At 44.7% G+C, this 21,869-nt stretch overlaps 1 protein-coding gene across 3 annotated transcripts in view; it reads left to right on the plus strand.

The window, feature by feature from the left end:
* Positions 1-21,869, plus strand: part of DAAM2 (dishevelled associated activator of morphogenesis 2) — a 147,017-nt gene that overhangs the window by 16,383 nt on the left and 108,765 nt on the right. For all 3 annotated transcript variants that reach the window (XM_065401898.1, XM_065401899.1, XM_065401900.1), the window contains exon 2: positions 12,915-13,004. In XM_065401898.1, coding sequence (XP_065257970.1) covers positions 12,915-13,004 — 90 coding nt within the window. The remainder of the gene's footprint in view (positions 1-12,914; positions 13,005-21,869) is intronic.

Below are 21,869 nucleotides of genomic sequence, written 5' to 3' on the forward strand. Positions count from 1 at the left end.
CAGCTCTGGCGCTGACTCCCTCTGGGGCCTTGTGCAAGTCACTTCACTTATGTGTCTCGGTATCCCCATCTATAAAATGAGGATAATGTTACACCAATTTCTGCGTAAAGTGCTGTGTACTACTGACTGAGCCAAGGCACAAGCAGCTTATAGGCACAGTGAAACACACCATCCTGATCAACTACTGTATTCTGGATCTCAGCAGCAAATTCCCATTACTGTCTCCTATTCATAGATTTTGCTTTGCTCTCATTAATAACAATTGTGATGAGTGTAAACTCTTGTGCAGACTGTAAACACTATGAGGCAGGGACCGTCTCTATTTTTGGTGTGTACAGAGCCTTACACAATGGGGCACTGATCCCCATTCTGAGCCTCTAAGTGCAAATGTAATAAGAGCAACTCACATTTCTATAGCACCTTTTCATCCTTAGGACTCCCAAAACTCTTTGCTGACTATGTACAGAATCACTTACCCAGAACTACAGGGCAGCCAACTCTGAGACAGTGTGTTTACCAATATGCAACAAAGTTATGTAACCATTTATTAAGTGGGGCGCTTCAGCTGAAACTGAAGGGGAATTTTATGTAGGCAGAATGTAAATACCCAATTTGGAATTTGGCCAGGGATACCCCTGAGTCATGGAAAAGACTTAGGGATTTGTAATGGCCAAGAGAGGTCAGGGCCTTAGTGTTACATCTCAACATTGACAGCAACAGCTGGATGAATCTGTCAGTATGAAACTGTTGGCTGCCTCATCTACACTGTGATGAGTTTTGTATTACAAATGTTCGAAACAATAACAAAGAAAAGTAATTACATTGAAGAAATGCACAGGATCCACAAAGCCAAATGTCCAACCCGCTCCTGTTCCTTTTCCCAGGTTTTATGAGGTTTCCTGTTAATCTTTAAAAGGTTTACAGAAAAAAAAATCTTTGGCTTGTGTTCTATTAGCTCAAATGATGTCAGTGCAGTAAGTGTCGTACTAGTTATCAGGGTTTTTGATCAGTGAGATACACAAGGGTGTGAGTGGCTAATTGCGCACAACCATCACACCTTCACCATCAGGGCCGGCTCCAGGCACCAGCTTACCAAGCATGTGCTTGGGGCGGCCACTTCGGAGAGGGGCGGCACGTCCAGCTATTCGGCGGCAATTCGGCGGACGGTCCCTCACTCCTGCTTGGAGCGAAGGACCTCCCGCCGAATTGCCACCGCAGATCGCAGATCGCGATCGCGGCTTTTTTTGTTTTTGTTTTTGTTTGGCTGCTTGGGGCGGCCAAAACCCTGGAGCCGGCCCTGTTCACCATAGTGTTTACATAGGTGATTTAAAATGCACTTTTTGTCTTCAGTCTTCAGGAAGGTGGAGGAAGTGTCATTGTGTGGACCAATTAAAACTACTTTGCACTCATTACTAGGAAATATACCAGTTCTTCACTAATTCAGGGAAGAGATTGTAACACATTAAATGTGACTTAACAGGTCTCTATCCTTCAAAGTCTGTGTGGAAAATTCTGTTCTCTGTTGCACCGATAAAAATCTAAAGTAAATTCACTGAACTAATTGAGTTAGAGAAGGATTATGTTCCCATTAGTGCTGGTGTCAATCCAGAGTAACTATACTAAATTGAGAGGAATTAGGGCCAGATTCTGATCTGTTACACTGTTGCAAATCTGGTGTAGCTGACTAGAATTGGTGCCAATTTCTGATTTCACTTATGCCTGTGTAAATGTGGAGTAACTCCTTTAATTCCCTTGACGGATTAGAATTCTTTTGGGTTTCTACCTGTGTGAGAGAGCAAAGTTTAGCCCTATGATCCTGAGTTCCGAGAGAGCACGTTGACGATTTAATTTCACTCTGGAAATCTTATTAGCCCTGTTTCTCCTACCCTTTTACATAATATTGTCCAGGGAATTAAAGGTCAGCCAAGGCTTTGTCTTACGTGTGTGTGCCTCAGCAGAGGCGTATGGTAAATAGGACGCACACAAGGGGATAGAGCTGAGGGGGAAGGAGAGGGCAGTACCCACGCCCCTGGAAACACAGCCTGCCTTTCGCATGGAGCTCAGGCAGCAATAATTCTTTTGCTGTGCCCTTCTCAGCCCACGTTCTGTGGGGCGAGCCAGCTGAGCTGTGTTGGAGCAGGAAGCGATCAAAGAGGTGTGTGCCTGTGTGCTTTGGCACAATGCGAGCTGTGAATTGCTCTAGCACAGGAATCGCCTCTGAACTCCTTCGTATTAGACAGAAGAGCAGAGACCTGAGGGGCTGGGGGTAGGGTGGGGAAGCCGGAAAGGTAGCAGTTGAGACGGCTGTTTCCTGATAACCTTTCCCATACCTAGCTTTCCAGGCAGAGTCTCATCTGAAGGGCTCTAGCCTGAAAAACAAACCTTGAGCAGGGAGGGGAGAGGGGGAAGGGAAATGAGGGGAGGAGGAGGAAGGGTGGGGAAGGGTCACTTGTGCTGAAACAGCACATCTTGATGAGGAGGTTTAATATTAACAGTAACACCCAGCGGCTCCAATTTGAGAAAGGGCTCTGAAGTGATTGGTATGGTCCAAATATGGAGGTAAACATGGGCCTTGCCCCAAAGTGCTTACAACCCAAGATGGTGAAAAACATACAAAAGATAGGGGAGAGGAAGACAGTCTCTCTCTCGTGGTGCAGTTGTATAAATTAATATTGACTGTCCCAGCTGCCCTTCAGCTGCCTGCCCTGGTTACCAGCTTGCTCCTTCTGTGTGGAGAGAGGATTGAAGAGCCACAAAGGCATGTGTCTAAAGTCTCTGAGGGAAGGGACCAGTGATGAGCTCCCAAAATCCTAATAACCGGTTCCCTACCAGGTCCTCGGTGGCACTTTTGCGGCGGGGGGGCCCTTCACACGCTCCGGGTTTTCGGTGGCATTTCGGCGGCAGGTCCTTCACCCGGAGCGAGTGAAGACCTCCCCCCCCCCCCCCCCCCCCGCCGCCGAAGTGCCGCTGAAGACCCGGTAGGGAACCGTGCGGTGAGTACAAGCCCCACGTGCCTGTCTCCCCCCTCCCCCCACCCATCCGACCCCAACCCACTTCCTGCCCCCAACTGCCCCCCTCAGAACCCGCAACCCATCAACCCCCCCACTCCTTGTCCCCTGACCACCCGCTTCTGAGACCGCCCACCCTAACTGCCCCCCAGGACCTCACCCCCTACCCAACTCGCCCCGCTCCCTGTCCCCTGACTGCCCTGACCCCATCCACCACCACCCCGACAGACCCCCAGAACTCCCACGCCTACCCCCCCGGTCCCCTGACCGCCCCCCCCCCCCCACCAGAACCTTCGCCCCCTCCAACCGCTCCCTGCCCCTTATCCAACACCTCCTCCCAGCCCCGGCCCCCTTACCACGCTGCTCAAAGTGGCAGGAGCTGCCCAGAGCGCTGGCGCCGGTGGCCTGGCGCGCTGGGGCTCTGCGAGGGGGGTGGGGGAAGCGGGGGAGGGGCCAGGAGAGCCTCCCCAGCTGGGAGCTCAGGCGGGCTGGACAGGACGGTCCTGCGGGCCGGATGTAGCCCACGGACCGGAGTTTGCCCACCCGCCAGCCCCTTTAGCAACCGGTTCTACACCGGCTTCTAAATTTAACAACTGGTTCTTGCGAACCGGTGCGAACCGGCTGCAGCTCACCACTGAAGGGGACCCCTGCAGCCTGTTGGAATGGCCCTTGTTAATTGCATGTGCTGGGATACTGCTTTGAGAAGCAGGATCTGGGTGGGACCCAGCTTTTCTCTAGGAAATAAACAAGAGATTAACCAATGCTTAATGAGGGAGAAAGGAAGCAGCAGCAGAGCGCTGTGTGTGTGGGGCTACTGAGATATCTCTTTGGCAGCAAACTGCTTTCTCCTTGGCAGGTGAGATCTCTGCTTTAGTCCTGAGCTTTGGGAATGGACAGCCAGTCCAGGTGACAGGGAAGAAGAAAGACACCCAGGCCCAGATTCTCCTCTCATGTACACAAATTTCACACAAGTGTAACACCGTTGACTTAAATGAAGTTGCTTCTGATTTTCACTGGTTGAAGTGAGAGGATAACCAGCCTCCCTAGCCAGGAGCCTTCCAGAGCAGTATTGGTTGCAAAGACAGGAAAGGAAATGGGAGGTGGGGAGAGGGGGAACCTACAGGCATCTGCATTTCAGAGTTACAGTGAGAGCCACACTCAAGTGTCTTATCTATGTCAACCCACTGACAGTTACAGACTTAGATGTGCCCCTTCACACAACTGGTGTTGTGTGAACATATACGTCGTATGCACACACAACACATGCATGTACATGTAAGACATTGCATTGTACATGTGTGCAGGCATGTACCATATGTAGTACATGGATATTATGTGCATAGGGTTGACACAGATGCTCACGGCATACACATATGCACATTGTATGCATATTAGTATGCACATAAAGGTATGGAAGACCAGATTTGCTGTGTTAATGAGTTCACAAACACACATCCCATTGCTTTCAGGCAATCAAACAGAAAATATTGCTTCTTTCCCAGTCTCCTCCCACATGTGAGTTATTTCATTGTATCTTAAAGAAGCTGCTGTTGATCAGGAGGGTTTAAGATGGGGTGGAGGAGTCATTCACATGGGTTAGTGAAGCACTAAGGCCGCACAGTACTTGCCCATGTGGGAGATAGGCTGTGCCTCCTGCACATGCGGAAAAGCAGGGATCCACACCTGTGTAGGTGACAGTGGTGTTGCTTGCCGAGTATGAACATCCACCAGGTAATACTTGTCGATTGTTTCCCTGCTGTGGAGCTTGGTGAATGGAATGTCTCTTGCATTATGTTGAGCTGACAACACCAGCCAGCTCCTGGAGTTGACTTAATCTCTCTCAGTGAAAACTCAGTCGTCAATTTTCAACACGTCCTGCCAGACTCTTTATGTTCCAAGCATGGATTTCTCTAGCACACTGCTTCTGATTTGTCAGTGTGACAAACTAGATTGGACAAAGCACTGGAAAATACACTGTGGAGGAACAGTCCTATACTGTCCCCTGGAGATGGACAAAATGATCGAATAAATCTTCCCTATTTCTGACTTCTATGATTTCATAGCTGTCTGTGGCAGGACTGAGATCTGAAGAGGGATTATTTTATTCATCCCCTCCTGGATGGCTCTGAAGTGGCTTTCAGGACTGCTGATTGTGAGCCTTTGATGGGGCTTCTCTCGCTCTTTCTGTCTCCTCAGCAGGGAGAAGTGCAGACAGAATGTGAAAGCCATCAGTGTAACCCATTTGTAGTTTGCCAAAATGGGGCTGGCACAGAGAATGGGGGCTGAAAAAATAAAGGTTCCTGGGATTTTCTCATGCCAAAATGTAGCTGTCAGGCAATATAAATCACATGTTAGCAACGTGGTCTCACTCGGTTCACTTGTTAACACCATAACAGCTATACTGGGTTGGATCCTGTATTGGAAAGGATCACACTATGCTGCTGACAACCCCTCCCTCATGTCTCTGCCGCTTCTCCTCCCTCTCCAATCCCAAAGACACCAGGGCTTTTTATCTGGTTTGGCTTGGGTTGCATTTCAGCATTGCTTACCCTACCACCATCACCTCCCCAGCTCAAACCCTCTCTTGGCCCCTCAGGGTGCCAGGGCCAAAGGACACTGGATTGGATCCTATGATGTGTTAGAATTTGTGTTTATCTTTTACAAAATAAAATAAGCCCAGAGTGTGAGGCAATTTTTTTGGTCAGGACCAAGGCTCTGCCGTCCCATTTGGGAGTGTCAAAGAGGCTTGGAATTTTTATTGGCCCCTCTTCTAATTATGTGATGAGAAATCTACATGTTAACAGCTCTGGTCTGGTGTGCTGTGGAATTGGGATCCCAGTGCAAAGCATTTGGCACATCCACTGCAGGCCCAGCCTCCTCTGAGCCAAGGATGGCAGTGGGAGAGAGGTCAGAAGAGGGGGTTACACTGTGATCTTTGTAACTAAGCTAAACTTGGTGCTTGTGAAATGGGAAAGACAGAGTGAGTGTGTGGGACAGAGATAAGGGGACAACGAGAGAGGAGGGGTAGAGGGAAATGAAAAGGCATGTGTGTGTATATGAGAGAGGAAAAGGGTCGGAAGCATGAATGAGAGGGTGTGCACATGGGGAGGGTTCATTTAAGTAAAATGCACACGCAGGCAGAAAGTCACAAAATTAATGTCAACAAACCACCGGGGCCAGATTTGTGTGCAATAAAGGTGGAGGTAATTGTCCAAATGCAAAGACCCTGAAACAAGGAGACCTTACAGAGCGCTATGGGAATATTAACATAATTTATCAAATTCATCCCTAGTTTCTCTTAGTTGCATGTTCTGATTAGAATGCAGCTTGTGGAAAAGTGCCAAATGAGGCTGGAGTGACTAGCAAGAGAAAAGCTTTGCAGAATTTAAACAATGTCCTTAGTACTAGTATGGAAATATTGTGAAAGGGAGAGACATTCATCTGCTTCAGGGCACCAGCCACTCTGTAGCTCAGGTAGTTAGGAACAAACATTTGCTGGCAGGGCTTTGGAGCGGAGCCCGGAGCTGGAGTGCGGAGCAGCTCCGGAGCAGTGGAGCTCCAGGTTTTTGCCTGGAGCTGGAGCAGAGCCAGAGCACAACTCCAAAGCCCTGTTTGCTGGGGACAGTTTATTCCAAAACTTTCTGCTGCAGGATTTCTGCACTTTCCTCTGAAGCTTTTGGCATTGATCACTGTTGGAGACAGGATACTGGATCAGATGAACCACTGGTCTGAACCAGTATGGCAATCTCTATCTTCCTGTTTTGAATTTACCAAAAAAGAGTAAGGATTGAATTCTCAGTTCAACTATGGCAACCTGTACCATCAGAGAATTTGGCCCCATGATCTTTGTTGTGCAAGTTCTCAGAAGTTGAGGGCTGGTTGTCCTTTTGCAAGATGAACACCCAGGTCATCTTAAGCACTGACTAAAATGTAACAAAACCATGCTCAGATTGGAAAAGAAATGCTGGCAATCATTTTTGGTTGGGTTCATAAGTATGTTTGCAGGCTGAAATCAGCTGAGACAGAAACAAGACCATAAACCTTTCTAAGCCATCTTACAGAAACTATTGTGTAAAGTACCACCAAGACTTCAGAGAATGATCATGACATTGCAAAGGTGAAATACAGACCTGGAAAGGAGCTGCTTCTAGCAGGAATGCTTTCAAGTGCACCTCTAAACAGGGGAAGCCAGGAGCTGCAGGAAGGGGACGTTGAAATACATATAACACCATGACCCATTTCTGAAGCAAAATCTGACAAGCTCAAACGAGAAACACAAAATGACCCAACTTACAAGAGCCTGAGCAAGAATTCAATGGATAGTCAGCAGAAAAAGTCCAGATATCGTCTCACATAAAAACATACTAGGACTGTAGAGATGAACTTGCTGCCTGTGATGGAATTCTGTACAGAGGACATGTCCTATTCTCATGCCACCCAAGGTTGGAAATGCTAAACATACAATGCTGCAGTGTCCATTTGAGGCCTTATCTACACTACGGGGGAAGATTGATCTAAGTTACGCAACTTCAGTTACGTGAATAATGTAGCTGAAGTTGATGTACTTGGATCTACTTACTGCGGGGTCCACGCTACGCAATGTCGACGGGAGATGCTCTCCTATCGACTCCCCTTGCACTTCTTGTTCAGGTGGTGTACAGGAGTCGACGGAGTGATCTGCGGTTGATTTAGTGGGTCTTCACTAGACCTGCTAAATCGACTGCCAATGCATTGATCGCTGCACGTTGATGCCCCGGTAAGTGTAGACAAGCCCGGAGTATTGAGAAGTTTAAGTACAAAGCTTGAGATCATCTTCTGGTCAAGTTTGAGATATCTTCTTCTGCCATCAAAGAGACGGTGTCTCAATATGACAACTGCAAGCAATGCAGAAGTATCACCCTCAGTCCAATTTATTATCATCATTGGTCATTTGTATTGAAGTAGCACTTATTGACACCAGTCAAGGATCGGGACTCTAGTATGCTAGGCACTGTACATATATGTGGTAAAAAGACAGTCCCTCTCCAAAGAGGTTGCAATGTAGGTTGTGACAAGACAAACAGGCGGAACTGTTTGAGATTCTTGGATTCAGGAATCATTGAGTGAAACCTATGGCCTGTGCTTATGCAGGTAGTCAGATTAAATAGTCATAAAGGCCCTTCTGGCCTTAAAATCTATAAAAAATCAGGACTGGACTTAGTCCAATATTGGCACAAACTAATTTGAATTCGGTGAGGAAGAGGATCTTGTATTGGACTGTACCAATGTAATAAGACATTGCAAATCGCAGTTTGTTCCCCATAGGATTCCAGGTGAGTTAACAGATAATGGCCAAGAATGCAGGAGGGGTACATTTTGGTAATTCTCTTCAATGTCAGCCCATGTACACCATGTCAAGTCCTTCCCATGCACATTCAGAAAGGGTTAGTAGAAAAAGCTACATAAGTAGCAAAGAACTTGATTTAAAAGAAGAGCCCTGCTGTGCTGAAGAGATTCCACAGACAGTATTGTTAGAATGTCCCAACACACCTCGCAGGAGTTTATTAGGATCACCATTTCAGAGTATACGAACTTCTGCCCAGCTAAATCCTACAGTTCCAATCGAATGAATTATTCTTCCTGTCCTAAAAAGCACTGATGGGCAGAGTTAGTGGGCCCTACAATGTTCCACCTGGAGGTGGCTACATTTTAGAGATGGGTGAAGGGATCCCTAAACACAGTCCTTAATATGCAGCCAGATTCTTCAAGATAACCATTGGGTATTTTAATTTTCTCCCACATTATTTTTCCTGTATTCATGTAATGTAACACTTTTTCAGAGAGGTGCTGCCTTTTATAGGTGAGAAATTCCCTTTTGTTCAGCTTGTGCTGGACTTTAAATGTCATCATAAAACAATGGCGGCCGAGCACCAGATCCAGATTTCACAATTCGTTGACTGTTCCCCAGTATGGTTTTTAATCCCACAAAAAACTGTTTTATGTTCCCTGCCCATTCCTCCTCTTCTCTCCCTCTTGTTTTCCTGGGTTGCAGCCATTTTGAATGCAGGCCATCTTCCCTTTTGGCCCAGAGAACTGGACTGGAAATATTTGAACCTCAAATCCAGCTCCAATAGGTTTTAATGTTGTATCATCAAAATTCAGTCTGTCCATAAAAAGGCCCACATAAAAGGAAATTAACTGAACGTATCCCACCCTCAGTAAGTAAAATTAAAAAAAAAAAATGGAAAACTGCGTGCAATGTAAGGAATAGTAACTGGATTTTTTTTTTTTTAACATCTCCGTGAGGCTGTCCTGGCAAATGTCTCTTTAATCTATATTTCACTAGAGCACTTGCAGCTTGAAGTGCTTTTGAGAGCCAGGCAGCTGAGCTGTGTTGTACACAAGCCTGTTGGCATGAATCTCTGGAACCAAGCCCTCCATCCAAGACATGGAAGAAGAGTTACTATATTTCTGTAGAGCAATCACCACAACAGATAGAAAAGGGGTTTTTCCCTCCCCCTTTGTTCCAACAGAACTTCTCTTCTTCCCCCAGATGCTCCCTGGGCATCCAGGCATGAGGGCTTCCTCACCTAGCTCTGTTCTAGATGACGCTATTCAAGGTCCTTACTACTTCTGCATTCTCCTACCTCCTCCTTTTTGGTTCCTTTTTCCTGTAGTGGATGGCCACTGTCACTGCAGTCACACTAGAGCCAGCAGTCTCACTCCGTGACTAGTCCCATTCTGAAAACAGGCCAGTGTGATGTGTTCACGAGCACATCAGATATAACCTTCTGAAATCTCTTCAGAGCCTGAGGTTCTTGTTACGGCCACTCTCCCAGGCAGTGAGATTCTTAAGGTGCCTTCCATGAGAATTTCATATTGGAACAGGCAAATGGTTCATGTGGTCCAGTGTCTTATCTCTGGGTCAGATCCTGTGCTTTCCTCTGCAGTCATAGAAGTCCTTCGCCCTGCCACTGCAGAAAGGAGTAGAGAAAGGCAGGATTTTGAGAACCTTTAGAGAACAACGTGTGCCTCAACATGAGGGGCTTTTGAGTGGCTGGACAAGGGGAGGAAGGTAAGTAAGGCTGATATATCCATGACTATGCAATTTCACTGGCTTTCCTCCCTCACTGACGGAGAGCACAGCTGCCACAGGAATGACTGCACACTGCATTGAAGGCCAACGAGTGGCTTCGCTGCTGCTCTGCATCCAGTAGGGGAGGTTTTCCTCCTCCACTGTGGAGGTGCCCCCACTTGCAACCTTGCCATTTAGGCTGTGAGCCTGGAGTCTAGGATTTGGCCTTCTGACAATGGTCAATGCTGGTTGTTTCAGAGGAAGGAGTAGCCCACCCTCTCTAACTGTTGTTCAATGGAAGCAGATTCCTTCCTGATCCTCAATTGGTGAGCAAGTTATGCCCTGAAGCATGAAGATTGTAGCTAGGGCAATGACTCTTGCTATTTGTTTGCTTTTTTAGGTTGCAGTGGGGAGGGCTGCCTGCATGTGCATGCTTTTTTCCATTGCATCTTCTACCATCCCATTATCTATCTTTTCTGTAAGGAAGCTCATGCTATCAGGATGCAAAATATATAATTAAATGGCAGAACACTAGGTGGGGCAAAGACAGCAGCATGCACCTTGGCCAGGAGGTCAGACTAGATGACCATAATGGTCCCTTGAGGCCTTATAATCTATGAATCTATGTCTGATGCATGCAACATCCACAAAAGCAACTTTCAGAGGTGGCAAGTTACAGCATCCTGCCCTTAGGGTGTGTTCACTTAATGAGTATTCTGATGTCATGTTTGTCTTGTCTTTTACTGGTTGAGTGTGCTGTCATTCAGTATGGTATTGGGGGAGTGTCTGTGAAAACCACACAGAACTAGCTATCTCTCAACTTGCTCTTGTACATGAATTGAGCTTCGTAACAGAGCTCCTACTGTTTATCTTATTAGCCTCCTGTTTCTCGCAATGATGATTTTCTCAGGACTTAGCTAAGACTGGCCAGCTCACTTCACATGTGTATTGCAGCCCCAGCAGCTCTTCTTCCAAACCTGGAAACTCTGATTTCCTCCCTGACCCTCCCACTCATCCCAAACACTTGACCTCTAACAGCATTCCTTTGCTGGTCTTACGACCTTCCATGTAGTTTCTCTCTCCCTCTCCACCCAAGACTATGATTCTGGTTGCTACTTATAGAACTCCTTGTCTCGCTTGGCTGCCCCCTTGGTTGGAAACTCACCCTAAATATTTCCACATGGCTTGTGCTCTTCATGCACAGCTAACAGTTTTTTTTTTCTTTAAACATTTTTGAAAAGAATAAAAATCCCCCAGCTTATTCTACCTTCTGCTGCTGGCAGTGACCTAGCCTTGTTACTGTTTGCGTTTCTTTTGTACCTTTCTGCCGCTGAAGTCTCTGTGGACCTTTAAATCTGTCAGCAGCCACTACCAGGCTCAGTATGCAATTTAGCTCACTGTTTTCACAAGTTTCCCAGCCCTGAAAGCTTTCCAAATGAGCCATTGTGGGGCTGAATTAAAGAGGTATTGTCCCTGCATTGGGCGAGCTTAGCATGGGTGTTGCATTTACAGTTCTATTAGCCTCACAATGTCATCTTGTTATAGGACTCCTGAACACTTTCTCCTTCAAATATATATATTACACACACAAAAATCTGGCTGAAACATTGTTTGAAACTGTGAGGAGGAGTGGATGGTCTTTGACCACACACGTGCACTCTCTTACTCTTGTTCAAGCACACACCTCTGCCGCTTGTCTTCTATGATCAGCACAGCTGGACCAAACAAAGGAAAATATGTTGGTGTGCTCTTTGGAATATTATTATTTATATCCCACCAGAACCTACGGACTTCAACTGAGATTGGAGCCCCATTTTGCTAAGCGCTTAACGTACACCATAAAAGACAGCCCCTGCCCTGAAGAGTTTGCCGTCTAAATAGCCTGGGAAAAGGGGAGTATTATCATCCCCTTGCAGAAGGGGAACTGAGGCACAGAGATCAAGTGGCATGCACAGAGTCCCATTGGAAACCTGTGGTAGAACTGGGAATTGAACTTCTGAATCCAGTGTAGTTTACTAATGACAAGGTAATCCTTCCTCTCACAAAAATACTGTGCCAAACTTGCTGCTCTCATCAACAGATGAAGATATTTGCCCAGTTACACCAATGGTGAATTTGTCTCTTTGGAATATGTTGGTTTTTCCAAACATGAGGTTATACTTTTGTCTTTTGGTGGGAACTGGATGGTGCAGGGGAGTGGTAATGGGAAATGGATCCTTTCGCTCCAGGTTGCTGGTTCAAAGCCGGCCTAAAAATCATTGGTAGTTTGGCATAGCTGGCAGTCTCCGGGGTTGTTCTATTTATTGGGGGTTGGTGCAGGTCAGTCTTGAAGTGTATTGGCAGGGCTGAGCTGGGAGTGGGCAGGATCCAAGTTGGTATTTTGGGCCTGGAAGGAGGTGCATTGACTCTATATAGACTTCTCAGAGAAAGTTTAGTGTCTGGCTTATTTTAGCCAGAGCAATGAGGTTTTTTCCCTTCAACTCTTTCATGACGCATCACCTTATATCAGGATGTATCACTTCTTATTCATCAAATACAATGATTGCTCCCACACAGGTGAGCACAGGTGTAATGATAATTCACAAGGGAAGTTAGACACTGTGGTTGCTCGTCACCTCCCTGGGTCTGTTCTGCTCTAACTGGGGGAACCTGTAGCAGAATATGTGAACGTAAATCAGTGGTGAAGGTGATGCAGGCAATACAAATCTTTACAGAGATCAGTCGTTACAGGGAGACACTAGGTCCTCTGCTGCTTTAATTGAGGCTGTGGGGCGTGCTTGACGCATGTTCTTTCCACAGTATCGGCAGGTATCAATGCAACTGACTGTGTGTGTTTCATTTAACAATCCCAGGATGAACTGGATCTCACGGATAAGAACAGAGAGGCTATGTTTGCACTCCCTCCAGAGAAGAAGTGGCAGATTTACTGCAGCAAAAAGAAGGTACTATCTTTTGATTGATTTAAGTAGCTAAATAATAAACTCTGTGTGTGTGTGTGTATATATAGAGAGAGTGTTTACCCATCTAGATCTACACAGAATATGTGGTGGAGTGGTATAAAGGCTTTATTGGCATGAGTTTGGGACAGCTTTCTTATGAGTAGTGAAAGCACAGGTGATTTATGAAGGGCATCCAGAACCAATTAAAGCCTTTATGCCTTACTGAACCATCATGAATTTTTGCACATGCCATGTATGTTACAGGAAAAAAACTATTTTGGAAGTGTTTTATAGAATTTTAAAAAACTTTTATTACTTTAGTTATCATGAATCCAATCATAGAAGGCTCAAAGTGGAAAGTACATTTTTAGGAACCTCTTAAAATATCTTAATATATATGTAATTATGTTGCTGTTGTAAAGTTTGATATCTCCAGGCCCTCCAGAGCAAGTAGAAGGCAGTGTATATCCCATTTGACAGAGAGAGATCAGTTCATGTGAGTTTCTAGGGGTAACTTCCTCATTCAAATAAACAGGAAGGTTTTGAAATTGCTGTCAAAGAAGCGAGAGACTAGAAGGATAAGGACTTATAGCTGATACCTACATTAATTCCCACAGGCTTTTTCACTAGAAAAATAGGGGGTTGGGAGAGATGGCTGGATTTTTTTTTTTCACCTTTGGGAAACGTGTAGGAGAGAGAGACTTCCAGGAGTAGAGCATTGGATATTATTGTGGTCCCCAAGAAATAAAGAAGCATTTCCCTGATGATCTAGCACATGTTGGTTAAAGAGAAATGCCTGGAAAAAGCAACTTTGGTGTGTGTTACTTCTTAAGCTTGTGTTAATCACACCAGGAGCTCTTAGCTTTTTGTCTTCTGGAGGCTGGTCCACAAGAGGATAACATTCTGATTCTATCTGACAGTAGAGTGGCCTCAAACAGTAGACTCATGCTTTTAGCACTGAAGAGGCCAGATTCAAAGTCTGCAGATGACCCAACTGAGATCATATTTGCCCTGCTGCTGTCTGCAACTTATTTTTTCCTGTGAATACATTGACGGTTTCTGTACCTGGGGTTGTCAATCTGGACTCTTTTCTTGGCACTAAAATTACAATGGAATTAAAAAAAAAAAAACCTCAAACCAAAAAAGATGTTTTGCATATGGGCAGCTCTCAGCTGAAACCTGCCTTAACCCAGGAAAAGTTGTTGATGATGAATAATGTATTAGTATCTGAATGCTAGCAGTAATCCAGGAAGTACCGAAGAACCTCTTCGGCTCTGAGAATTCCATACACCTATTCTGTTTGGTGGCTTGCATTATCCTTCCTGCTGGTGCATAGAGCTTGCACGTGGAGAGAAGGTGCAGGCTCCTGTGATTAATGTCTGCCTTACGTTTTTGCTGGCAGACTCATCTGGCTTTCTCAGCTCTAGTGGGAGAGGATCTATTTGTAGTCATCTTAGAGAACCACACATTCCATCTCCTGGACCTGCCAGCTTTGGCAGGAAGTTGCAGACTTTAATGTATTTAGTATGTTGGTTGGATTCACTACATTACACTTTTTTAAGGCAGTAGCTTTGATATAAGAATTCTGAAGACCTCCGGAGTTAAAGGGGCCGCACGCTGGAAAATCTTTATGCTGCACATACAGTGCAACATCACTTATCCAAACTCTAGGTATCTGAAATGCCCTGTTAACTGAAAAAAGGTCCTGATGCCAGGTGTCCTTTAATTACATTGCAAATACTCTCAATTATCTGATGTTCTTTGCTTTTCCCTCCATGACCCTCCTGTCTCTCCCTAAGGACAGTCAGAATATCAGTGCTGATCTCTATCTTCCTCTCTCTGGCTGTCTGTATCTAATCTAATCTATCTATCCTACAATGACAAAAGTTTGCAAGGTGTCTTGCAATACAGAGAGAAAGAAGTTGCAAATTCTTTGTGGGAGGGACAATCTAATATTAGACATGAAGGGCTCAATTCTCTAATGTAAAGCACCCTGTCAGGAACTCAGAATATGTCCTGCAAGGGAGGTCTCGCCCTGCAAGGTGCTGAGCACTCTCCATTCCCATTAGTTTCATTTAAATCAAGATGGAGTGTTTTAGGTATTGTGACAGCATGACAGAGATGCTCTAGGAATTAATTTGGGGGAAGTTCTATGGCCTGTGTTATGCAGGAGGTCAGACTAGATGATCACAGTGGTCCCTTCTGACCTTGGAATCTATGAATCAGGAGTTGAGGGCATTCAACACCTTGCAGGAGGAGTGAGCAGTCAGTTCTGAGTAGGTTGTGTACTCTGAAATGGAAGTGTTAAGAAGTAAAAATTGAGGGGACCGTTCACATACATTAATCCAAGATGCCATTTCCAGTCTAAGATGAATGGAAGGTCAAAGTTCCCGAATTTGCCTTAAAGACTGTGGGACCCACTGACTGTCTTACGTAAATAAATGCCCTTTACAAAAATGTGGCTTGTGCATCACTAAAGGCACTTTGTTCATTTGTCTTGACAATTGTAGTTTATATTTAATTATTTATGGTGATGGTTGCTAAGGTGCTCGTGGAAGGTCATTGCGGTACACTCAGACCTCATTACAGCCTGCCTTTCACGTCATATCATTGTTGAGAAATGGGGAAAGGCAAACTTAAAAAAAAAAAAAAAAAAAAAGATATAGGCCTGAGCCAAACCTCACCAACCCATGCACTGCAGGACTTGAAGACATTCAAATCTGGATCCAAATATTCTGGTTTTGGAGCCGGTCTCTTATTTCAGATAACTGCCGATTAGCAAATTTCTATGGCATTTGTGTAACTAACCCCACTCTGGCTATCCTTGACCTTTTGAAATTAGGACCTCTAGTACTAAACGCCGACCCTCCACCCCTTGAGCTAAAGGAGTAGAACCTCTACCTCGTTGCTGTAGTGACTCTTATACTCTGTTGTGGGCCTACCACTGGAGGTAGACAAAGACCCACTCGACCCTAGCATGAAACATTTGCATCTTTCTCATGCCTTTGCATCCGCTCCTTCAGAGCGTTATGTGGTGATCGAGTCAGAGCTGATGCTAACACACAGGACTGTCTTCATTTGTATTGGAATGAATCATGATTCAGTCTCCCTTGAAGCTCTTCTGACCCAAATACCAAACGCTTGCCTTAGGTCCGAATGTTGTCCTCGCTCTCTCTACTGTGAACATCCACTGGGGTCAAAGGGGGATGTATGTATTGACTGATTGCATTTTATGATACTCTCAACCCATTCATATAGCATATGCTGCCTTTGTTCAGTGTGTGCATCTCATCTGCACATCAGTGGAAGTCAGGACTGCTGTAGACAATTGACCCAATTCTGTAATCCCTACACATATAAAACACACACTCCTGCTGAATTTCCTGGGAATTACTTGTTTACAGGAACTGCAGATCAGGCTCTGTACAGTGCAATCAGATTATATTTTAAGCAGTAAACTTTCTGGTACCACCAATGCTTAGAAAAATGTTAGCATTAATTTTTTTTCAGGTTTTAGAACATTTTATTTGCATATTAAAAATTGTGCATTCCAATAATTAAAATCATTTGAACAAAAAAGGGCACTCGATTAACTGCATTTTACAGTTCGCAGGACCTTGAAACAGCTTTGCATTTATTTGTGTGTTGTTGCTTCACCAGAAGAGCTATGTGCACGTGTTTGTTTGAAAAGGTTAATATTAATTTTAAAAAGTCATTGGTTAAATTATTTGACTGTTACTTGGCCAGCTCTTATTAGGATTCTATAAGGGCTAGACGGTGTGAATTGCTGAGAAACCTCAACTCATACTGATTTAGAACATTCTGCACCTCACACAATCAGGTTTTAATGTGCCAATAATAGCCTAGTGCCTTCTGCACAGTCTCAATAACACAAGGCCCTCTTAGACTTCTTATTGCTAGATACACAAGTGAGGTTGTTTTCCTTTCACGGCCCTTGCTACCTCCAGAGAGTAATTTGTAAACCTTCAACTAAATTTCAGCGGCAGTGGAGTATATTTTATGCACTTGAGTGGATTTTTTTCTTTTCTTTTTGCTTTGAACTAGAATAAAAAGCAAATCTGTTTCTCAAAGCTGATCAAACTAGACGTGATCTGTCTGAAAGAAACAGGTATGTTAAACTCTCCTTGGCTGGCTGGCTAGTTGGGGCTGTTTCCTTGTTTGTTTGACTTTTTTGTGATAAAGACGGGTTCTTGGCTGAAGCAAAAGTGTCAGGAAGAAGACTTACCCTGGAGTAACTCCTGTGACTTCAAGAGACTCGCTTGTGATTTATACCAGAGCAGGTGAGGAGTGAGGAGAGAATCAGGGCTTGAGTGTTGAAGTATTAGCCAGTCCAGTCCAGCTCTGCCAAAGGAGGCACTCTTGTCTGAGAGAACCAGCAGCACTTTTAATCCTCCAAGTGGTGACACTTCCCATATTGATACCTAATCCTCTAGAGATGGGGAAGCCATTCTTCAGTGACAAAGGGATGACTGAGAAGCCACCTGAAAAAGCTGCCAAGGAGGCATTCTGTGAAACCATGCTGTGCCTGCCAAAAAACATAGCGCTTGAGAGAGAGCAGAATTTGCTCATGACTGCACTGTTCATGGATCATTTATTCCTGCCGTCTGTCCATTACTGATTCAGTGAGGGTGACATTTTTTTTTTTACCCTACTGCTATCCTTCATGTATATGAAATGTTGTAGTCTAGTAGAGTGAGCCTGAGACTAGGAGAAAGGAGCCCATTGACTCTAAACTTGGCCCTGCCATTGATTTACTGCATAGAACTGATCAAGTCACTTCATGTCCCTATGTCTCAGTTTCCCCATCTGTAAAGTGGAGATGATGCCCCCCTAACCTCACTGGTGAGGGCTGAAAGTTATTCATTATTCATTGTGCAGTCCTTTTCTGTACATTGCTGTATAAGGGCTAAGCATCACTAATTCTTATTTGTATATATAAACGTAGAATGTTCTGAGAGAAACTTCACCTATAGTAAAACTAGTCAATATCATGGAAACGTCCTGTTTTCCCCTCTACAATATGCACACCTTGCCCAAAGACTAGAGAGGTATTTTGTAGCAGAGTCCGCAGATATTCTCAAATCTCAGTATTGCTGCTCAGTCTGTCTGGTGTAAAAGTCCATCATCCTGGGGTGTTAATTTGGGAAGGGCTGTGTGCTCTTTGCTGACTGTTAGGAATGAAAGGCACTTAGTGCCTCACAGGGTCAGACCTTTAGTTTTAAACAGTATTTGCTGCTGGCTTTTTATAGCCTTTCAGTGCAATGTCGCAAAGAGTCCCAGGCTGTACCCATGCCGTCTGTCTAACGTTAATGAAGAGAATGTCTAAATGTTTAAAAAAGAGTTTCTCTTACCACTCGAGCTTTGCCCTTGTGGTTTGCATTGTCAGCAGAAATCCTCCATAAAAATGCAGCAGGATGTTGTGCAGCTGGATGTAGAGCTAGAGGCTTCTGTCCTCCGCCCCCACACCCAGGCCCAGATCCATCCTTAGTCTCATCTCTAGCCGGAGTCCCAAATCCAGCTCCAAACCCAATCCAAACTGCGATCGCTGCTCTAAACCAAGCCCCAGCCTACATACATAGAGTATTTTGTCCTGGGCCATGCATGTGTCATTTTATTCTCTTTTCTGGTGTCTGCTGATGAAATCGGAGCTGTATTTGCAGCTTTTGACATATGTAGGTAAGAGTGGGGGATAATGACGGTAATGAAATCCGTCCTCCTTAGCCCTTAGGTGAAATCTGGTGACCTGATGGAGGATCCAGCATTGATGCTGAGAAACCAGATAGAATATTACTTGTATTCATTTCTCAGTTTAAAAGTGAGCTGAAAGGCTGTTTCTTCTCAGGCTCTGAGGTCTTGTCTCCGTGTTTCTCTTGCTACAGCTGATCTCATCACTGATGTTTAAGGCAGAGCAGGGAGCTTTATGTGCTAGCTACACCATTGTTTGCAGCAAGGGAAAGTGTTCATTTCCTTCAGATCCCTCCCTCAAACATCTCTCTTCCATGAGGACATTGAAAGGAAACTCTCTATAGAAGCAGAGAGAGAGAAACTGGACCTTCATCTGGTCTCATGTAGGGACACTACACACCAGAGGAAGGTCTCACCATTGTGTTGTCTGAATGTGGGTTTTTGCTTTTGTTTTTGTATTGTCTGATTCGGATTATGAATCCCTTGGGTCAGGAGCCAGGTCTTCCTTTACGTTTGTACAGTGCCAAGCATGTGGTCAGTGCATAATCAATCATGATGGCTTTCAGTTACATTGTTTTCAACTCTCTTTTGGAGAGTTTATTTGAAAGTTTGTTCATAGAATCTGTTATCTACTTAGGATCTGAAACATTTTTTTATTGTGGATTGATATTTGTAAGGGGTATTTAATCTCCCCTCTAAGGGTATGTCTACACTGCAATGTAAACCTAGGGTTTGAACTCAGGCTGTAGCCTAACCCCCCTTCTTTCTACACAGGTTACACTAACCCAGGGTCCCAGGACCCCATGGGGGTGGAGGGTCAAAGACAGAGGCAAGCCAGGACCCAGGGTTCAAGCCCTATTGCTTTGCAGTGTAAATGCAGCACCACTGGACTTGTACTATGGGAGACTGCCAAAAGTATCCCACAATTCCATGGGTCGCCTTTCTTTGTCCTCTTGACAGTCAAGGTTGGTGGATCTCACATTGTCTCACACTGCATCATGAACAAAGGGCTAGAGTGGCCACATTTTGGGAAGGCACTAGGAAGTCTGAGTTATGAGTGGCTGGACTCAGGCCTGCATAATGCAGTGTAGATGCTGGAGCCCCAGGTTGGGACCTCTGGTTCAACAATTCCTACACTGGGGTTACAGATTGGTGTAGATGCTCAAGCATCTAACAAACCCAGAGTCTGCTAACTCAAATTCTACTAACCCTGGACTTATCCTGAAGTGTAGACATACCTTAATGCCCTTTTGTTCTTCAGCACTCAGTAACTGGTGCAGTTCTAATGAGTATCTGATATGGCACAGTACTTGAGAAGCACTTTATTAGGAACCCCAGTTAAGCAGAGCTTGATGAAAGTGCAATCGCTTTCTCTTAATTATGAATATTGTGCCTTTTAAGGAGATGGAGCTACCTTGCTCCAACAAGCGGGAGGAGCTAAATACAGAGTAGCCCTGCTGCTAAGGCAAGAGCTACTGGTAGTTGGTTGATCATGCCCCAACTGAGAGTCAGGGGAGCTGGTTGAGTGTGTGCAAGTGTAACACACTGGCTAAGTGTGTGAGATGTCATGTCTTGCTAGCGGCTGATCCACACGTCAGATACGAGCCTCTTACATGTGTCTGGTCAAGTTAGTTACTGCTTTAGCTGAAGTAGTTTGGGCTTATGTTTTGGTGCCGAAGGTGCCAGGTTGTCTCCCCACTGACTCTTCCTAAATTTTTTACAGAGGCTTAATGCTTCAATCTTGTAAGTTTTTAAACAGGAATGTCACATGGGGCCATAGGCCAGACTAGGAGAGAAACTGCTTGTAGGCAGGACCCCAGAAGCCCGACATAGAACTCTGGCAAGAGTGAATCTCTGTGTTTGTATAGCTCTTGCATTCACCCTAGCTGGGATTCATCCATCATCTCCTGAACCATCACAAGGAGATCTTCTCCTTAAAACAGACTGCAACTTCTAGTTCCCCTTAATTCTCCGCCAAGTGCCTGGCATCTGCAGTCACTCTCAGCCAGAACAGTGCATTGCTTCTTCAGCTTAGGAGACTGATTGATGAAAACCATGTCTGAAATGCAGAATTTCACAAAATAGGGTTCTCTGAAAGTAGTCTTGCATTTCAGTTACTATTATTCAGAGAAATCTCAAGGTACTGGTAAGTCACCAAAGGGAGGATGTTGCCCTTTGGAAACAGCTGCATTCTTTAGCTGGAAGTTTTCAGAATGCCAACATCCTTGGAGTTAACTTGCTATTTTCCTGCCAGTATCTGCTGCTTTTCCCCTAAACAGAATGATTTAATACTCAGTTACCTGGGATGATTTGTTAGCCCAATTCTGTTCCAGAGCCACACCAGTCTCTCTAATCTAGATATCACTATGTGGCCTCCAGAGAGTTACGTGATATAACTGAAAGTGGAATATAAACCAGTGAGTTCAGATATATACAGGCCTATAACAAGCACAGAACATGGATAGTATGGCTGTCCATCATATCAGAGGATGATGTCACAGCACCTCATGTGTTCTTTTGTCGCTATATAAAAGACCGCATGTGCAGCACTAATTCATCTGTTCATTGGAATGAAATGTACAAGAGTCAGTGGCCCATAACTTCTCCAGCTCTTGCCTCTAGAATGTTGAAGATTTTCAAGAAGAAAAGCAAAGAGGTCACAATTACTACATGATGGATGACATTCCAGGGCCACTTCAAACAGAAATAACTATTTTAATAGTGGCATAAGTTAATGTACAACATATGCTGTGTATTGCAGGTGTCAGATTTTTTGCAATATGGTTAGGCCCAATAAAAAAAACACAAATCAATATCTGATTTGTCCCAATTTCAACTTGGTGAGCCTAGTGTACAAAATGTTAAGGGTGCAGGAATAACTTTTGGAGTTCATATAACATATTGACCATGTCATTCCATTATGGCTCAGTGTAATGGTGTTTGGGCTTGATGCACTTCTCTCACTGGTGTAACTTTATTGACTTCAGCCAGGTATACTCTTGATTTATATTAGTGAAAGTAAGAAGAATCAGACCATTGTGTCAGCAAATTGTTAGATTCCCATAACTACCTCCTGATGTGAAAATTTGCCCTGCTGGGCAAATGGTCAAAGATGTTTACTCGAAGAGTTTGCTACAGGAGACTTAGGCCAGGTCTACACTA

This window comes from Emys orbicularis, chromosome 3, assembly GCF_028017835.1.
Source record: "Emys orbicularis isolate rEmyOrb1 chromosome 3, rEmyOrb1.hap1, whole genome shotgun sequence".
In the NCBI taxonomy this organism is placed as follows: Eukaryota; Metazoa; Chordata; order Testudines; family Emydidae; genus Emys; species Emys orbicularis.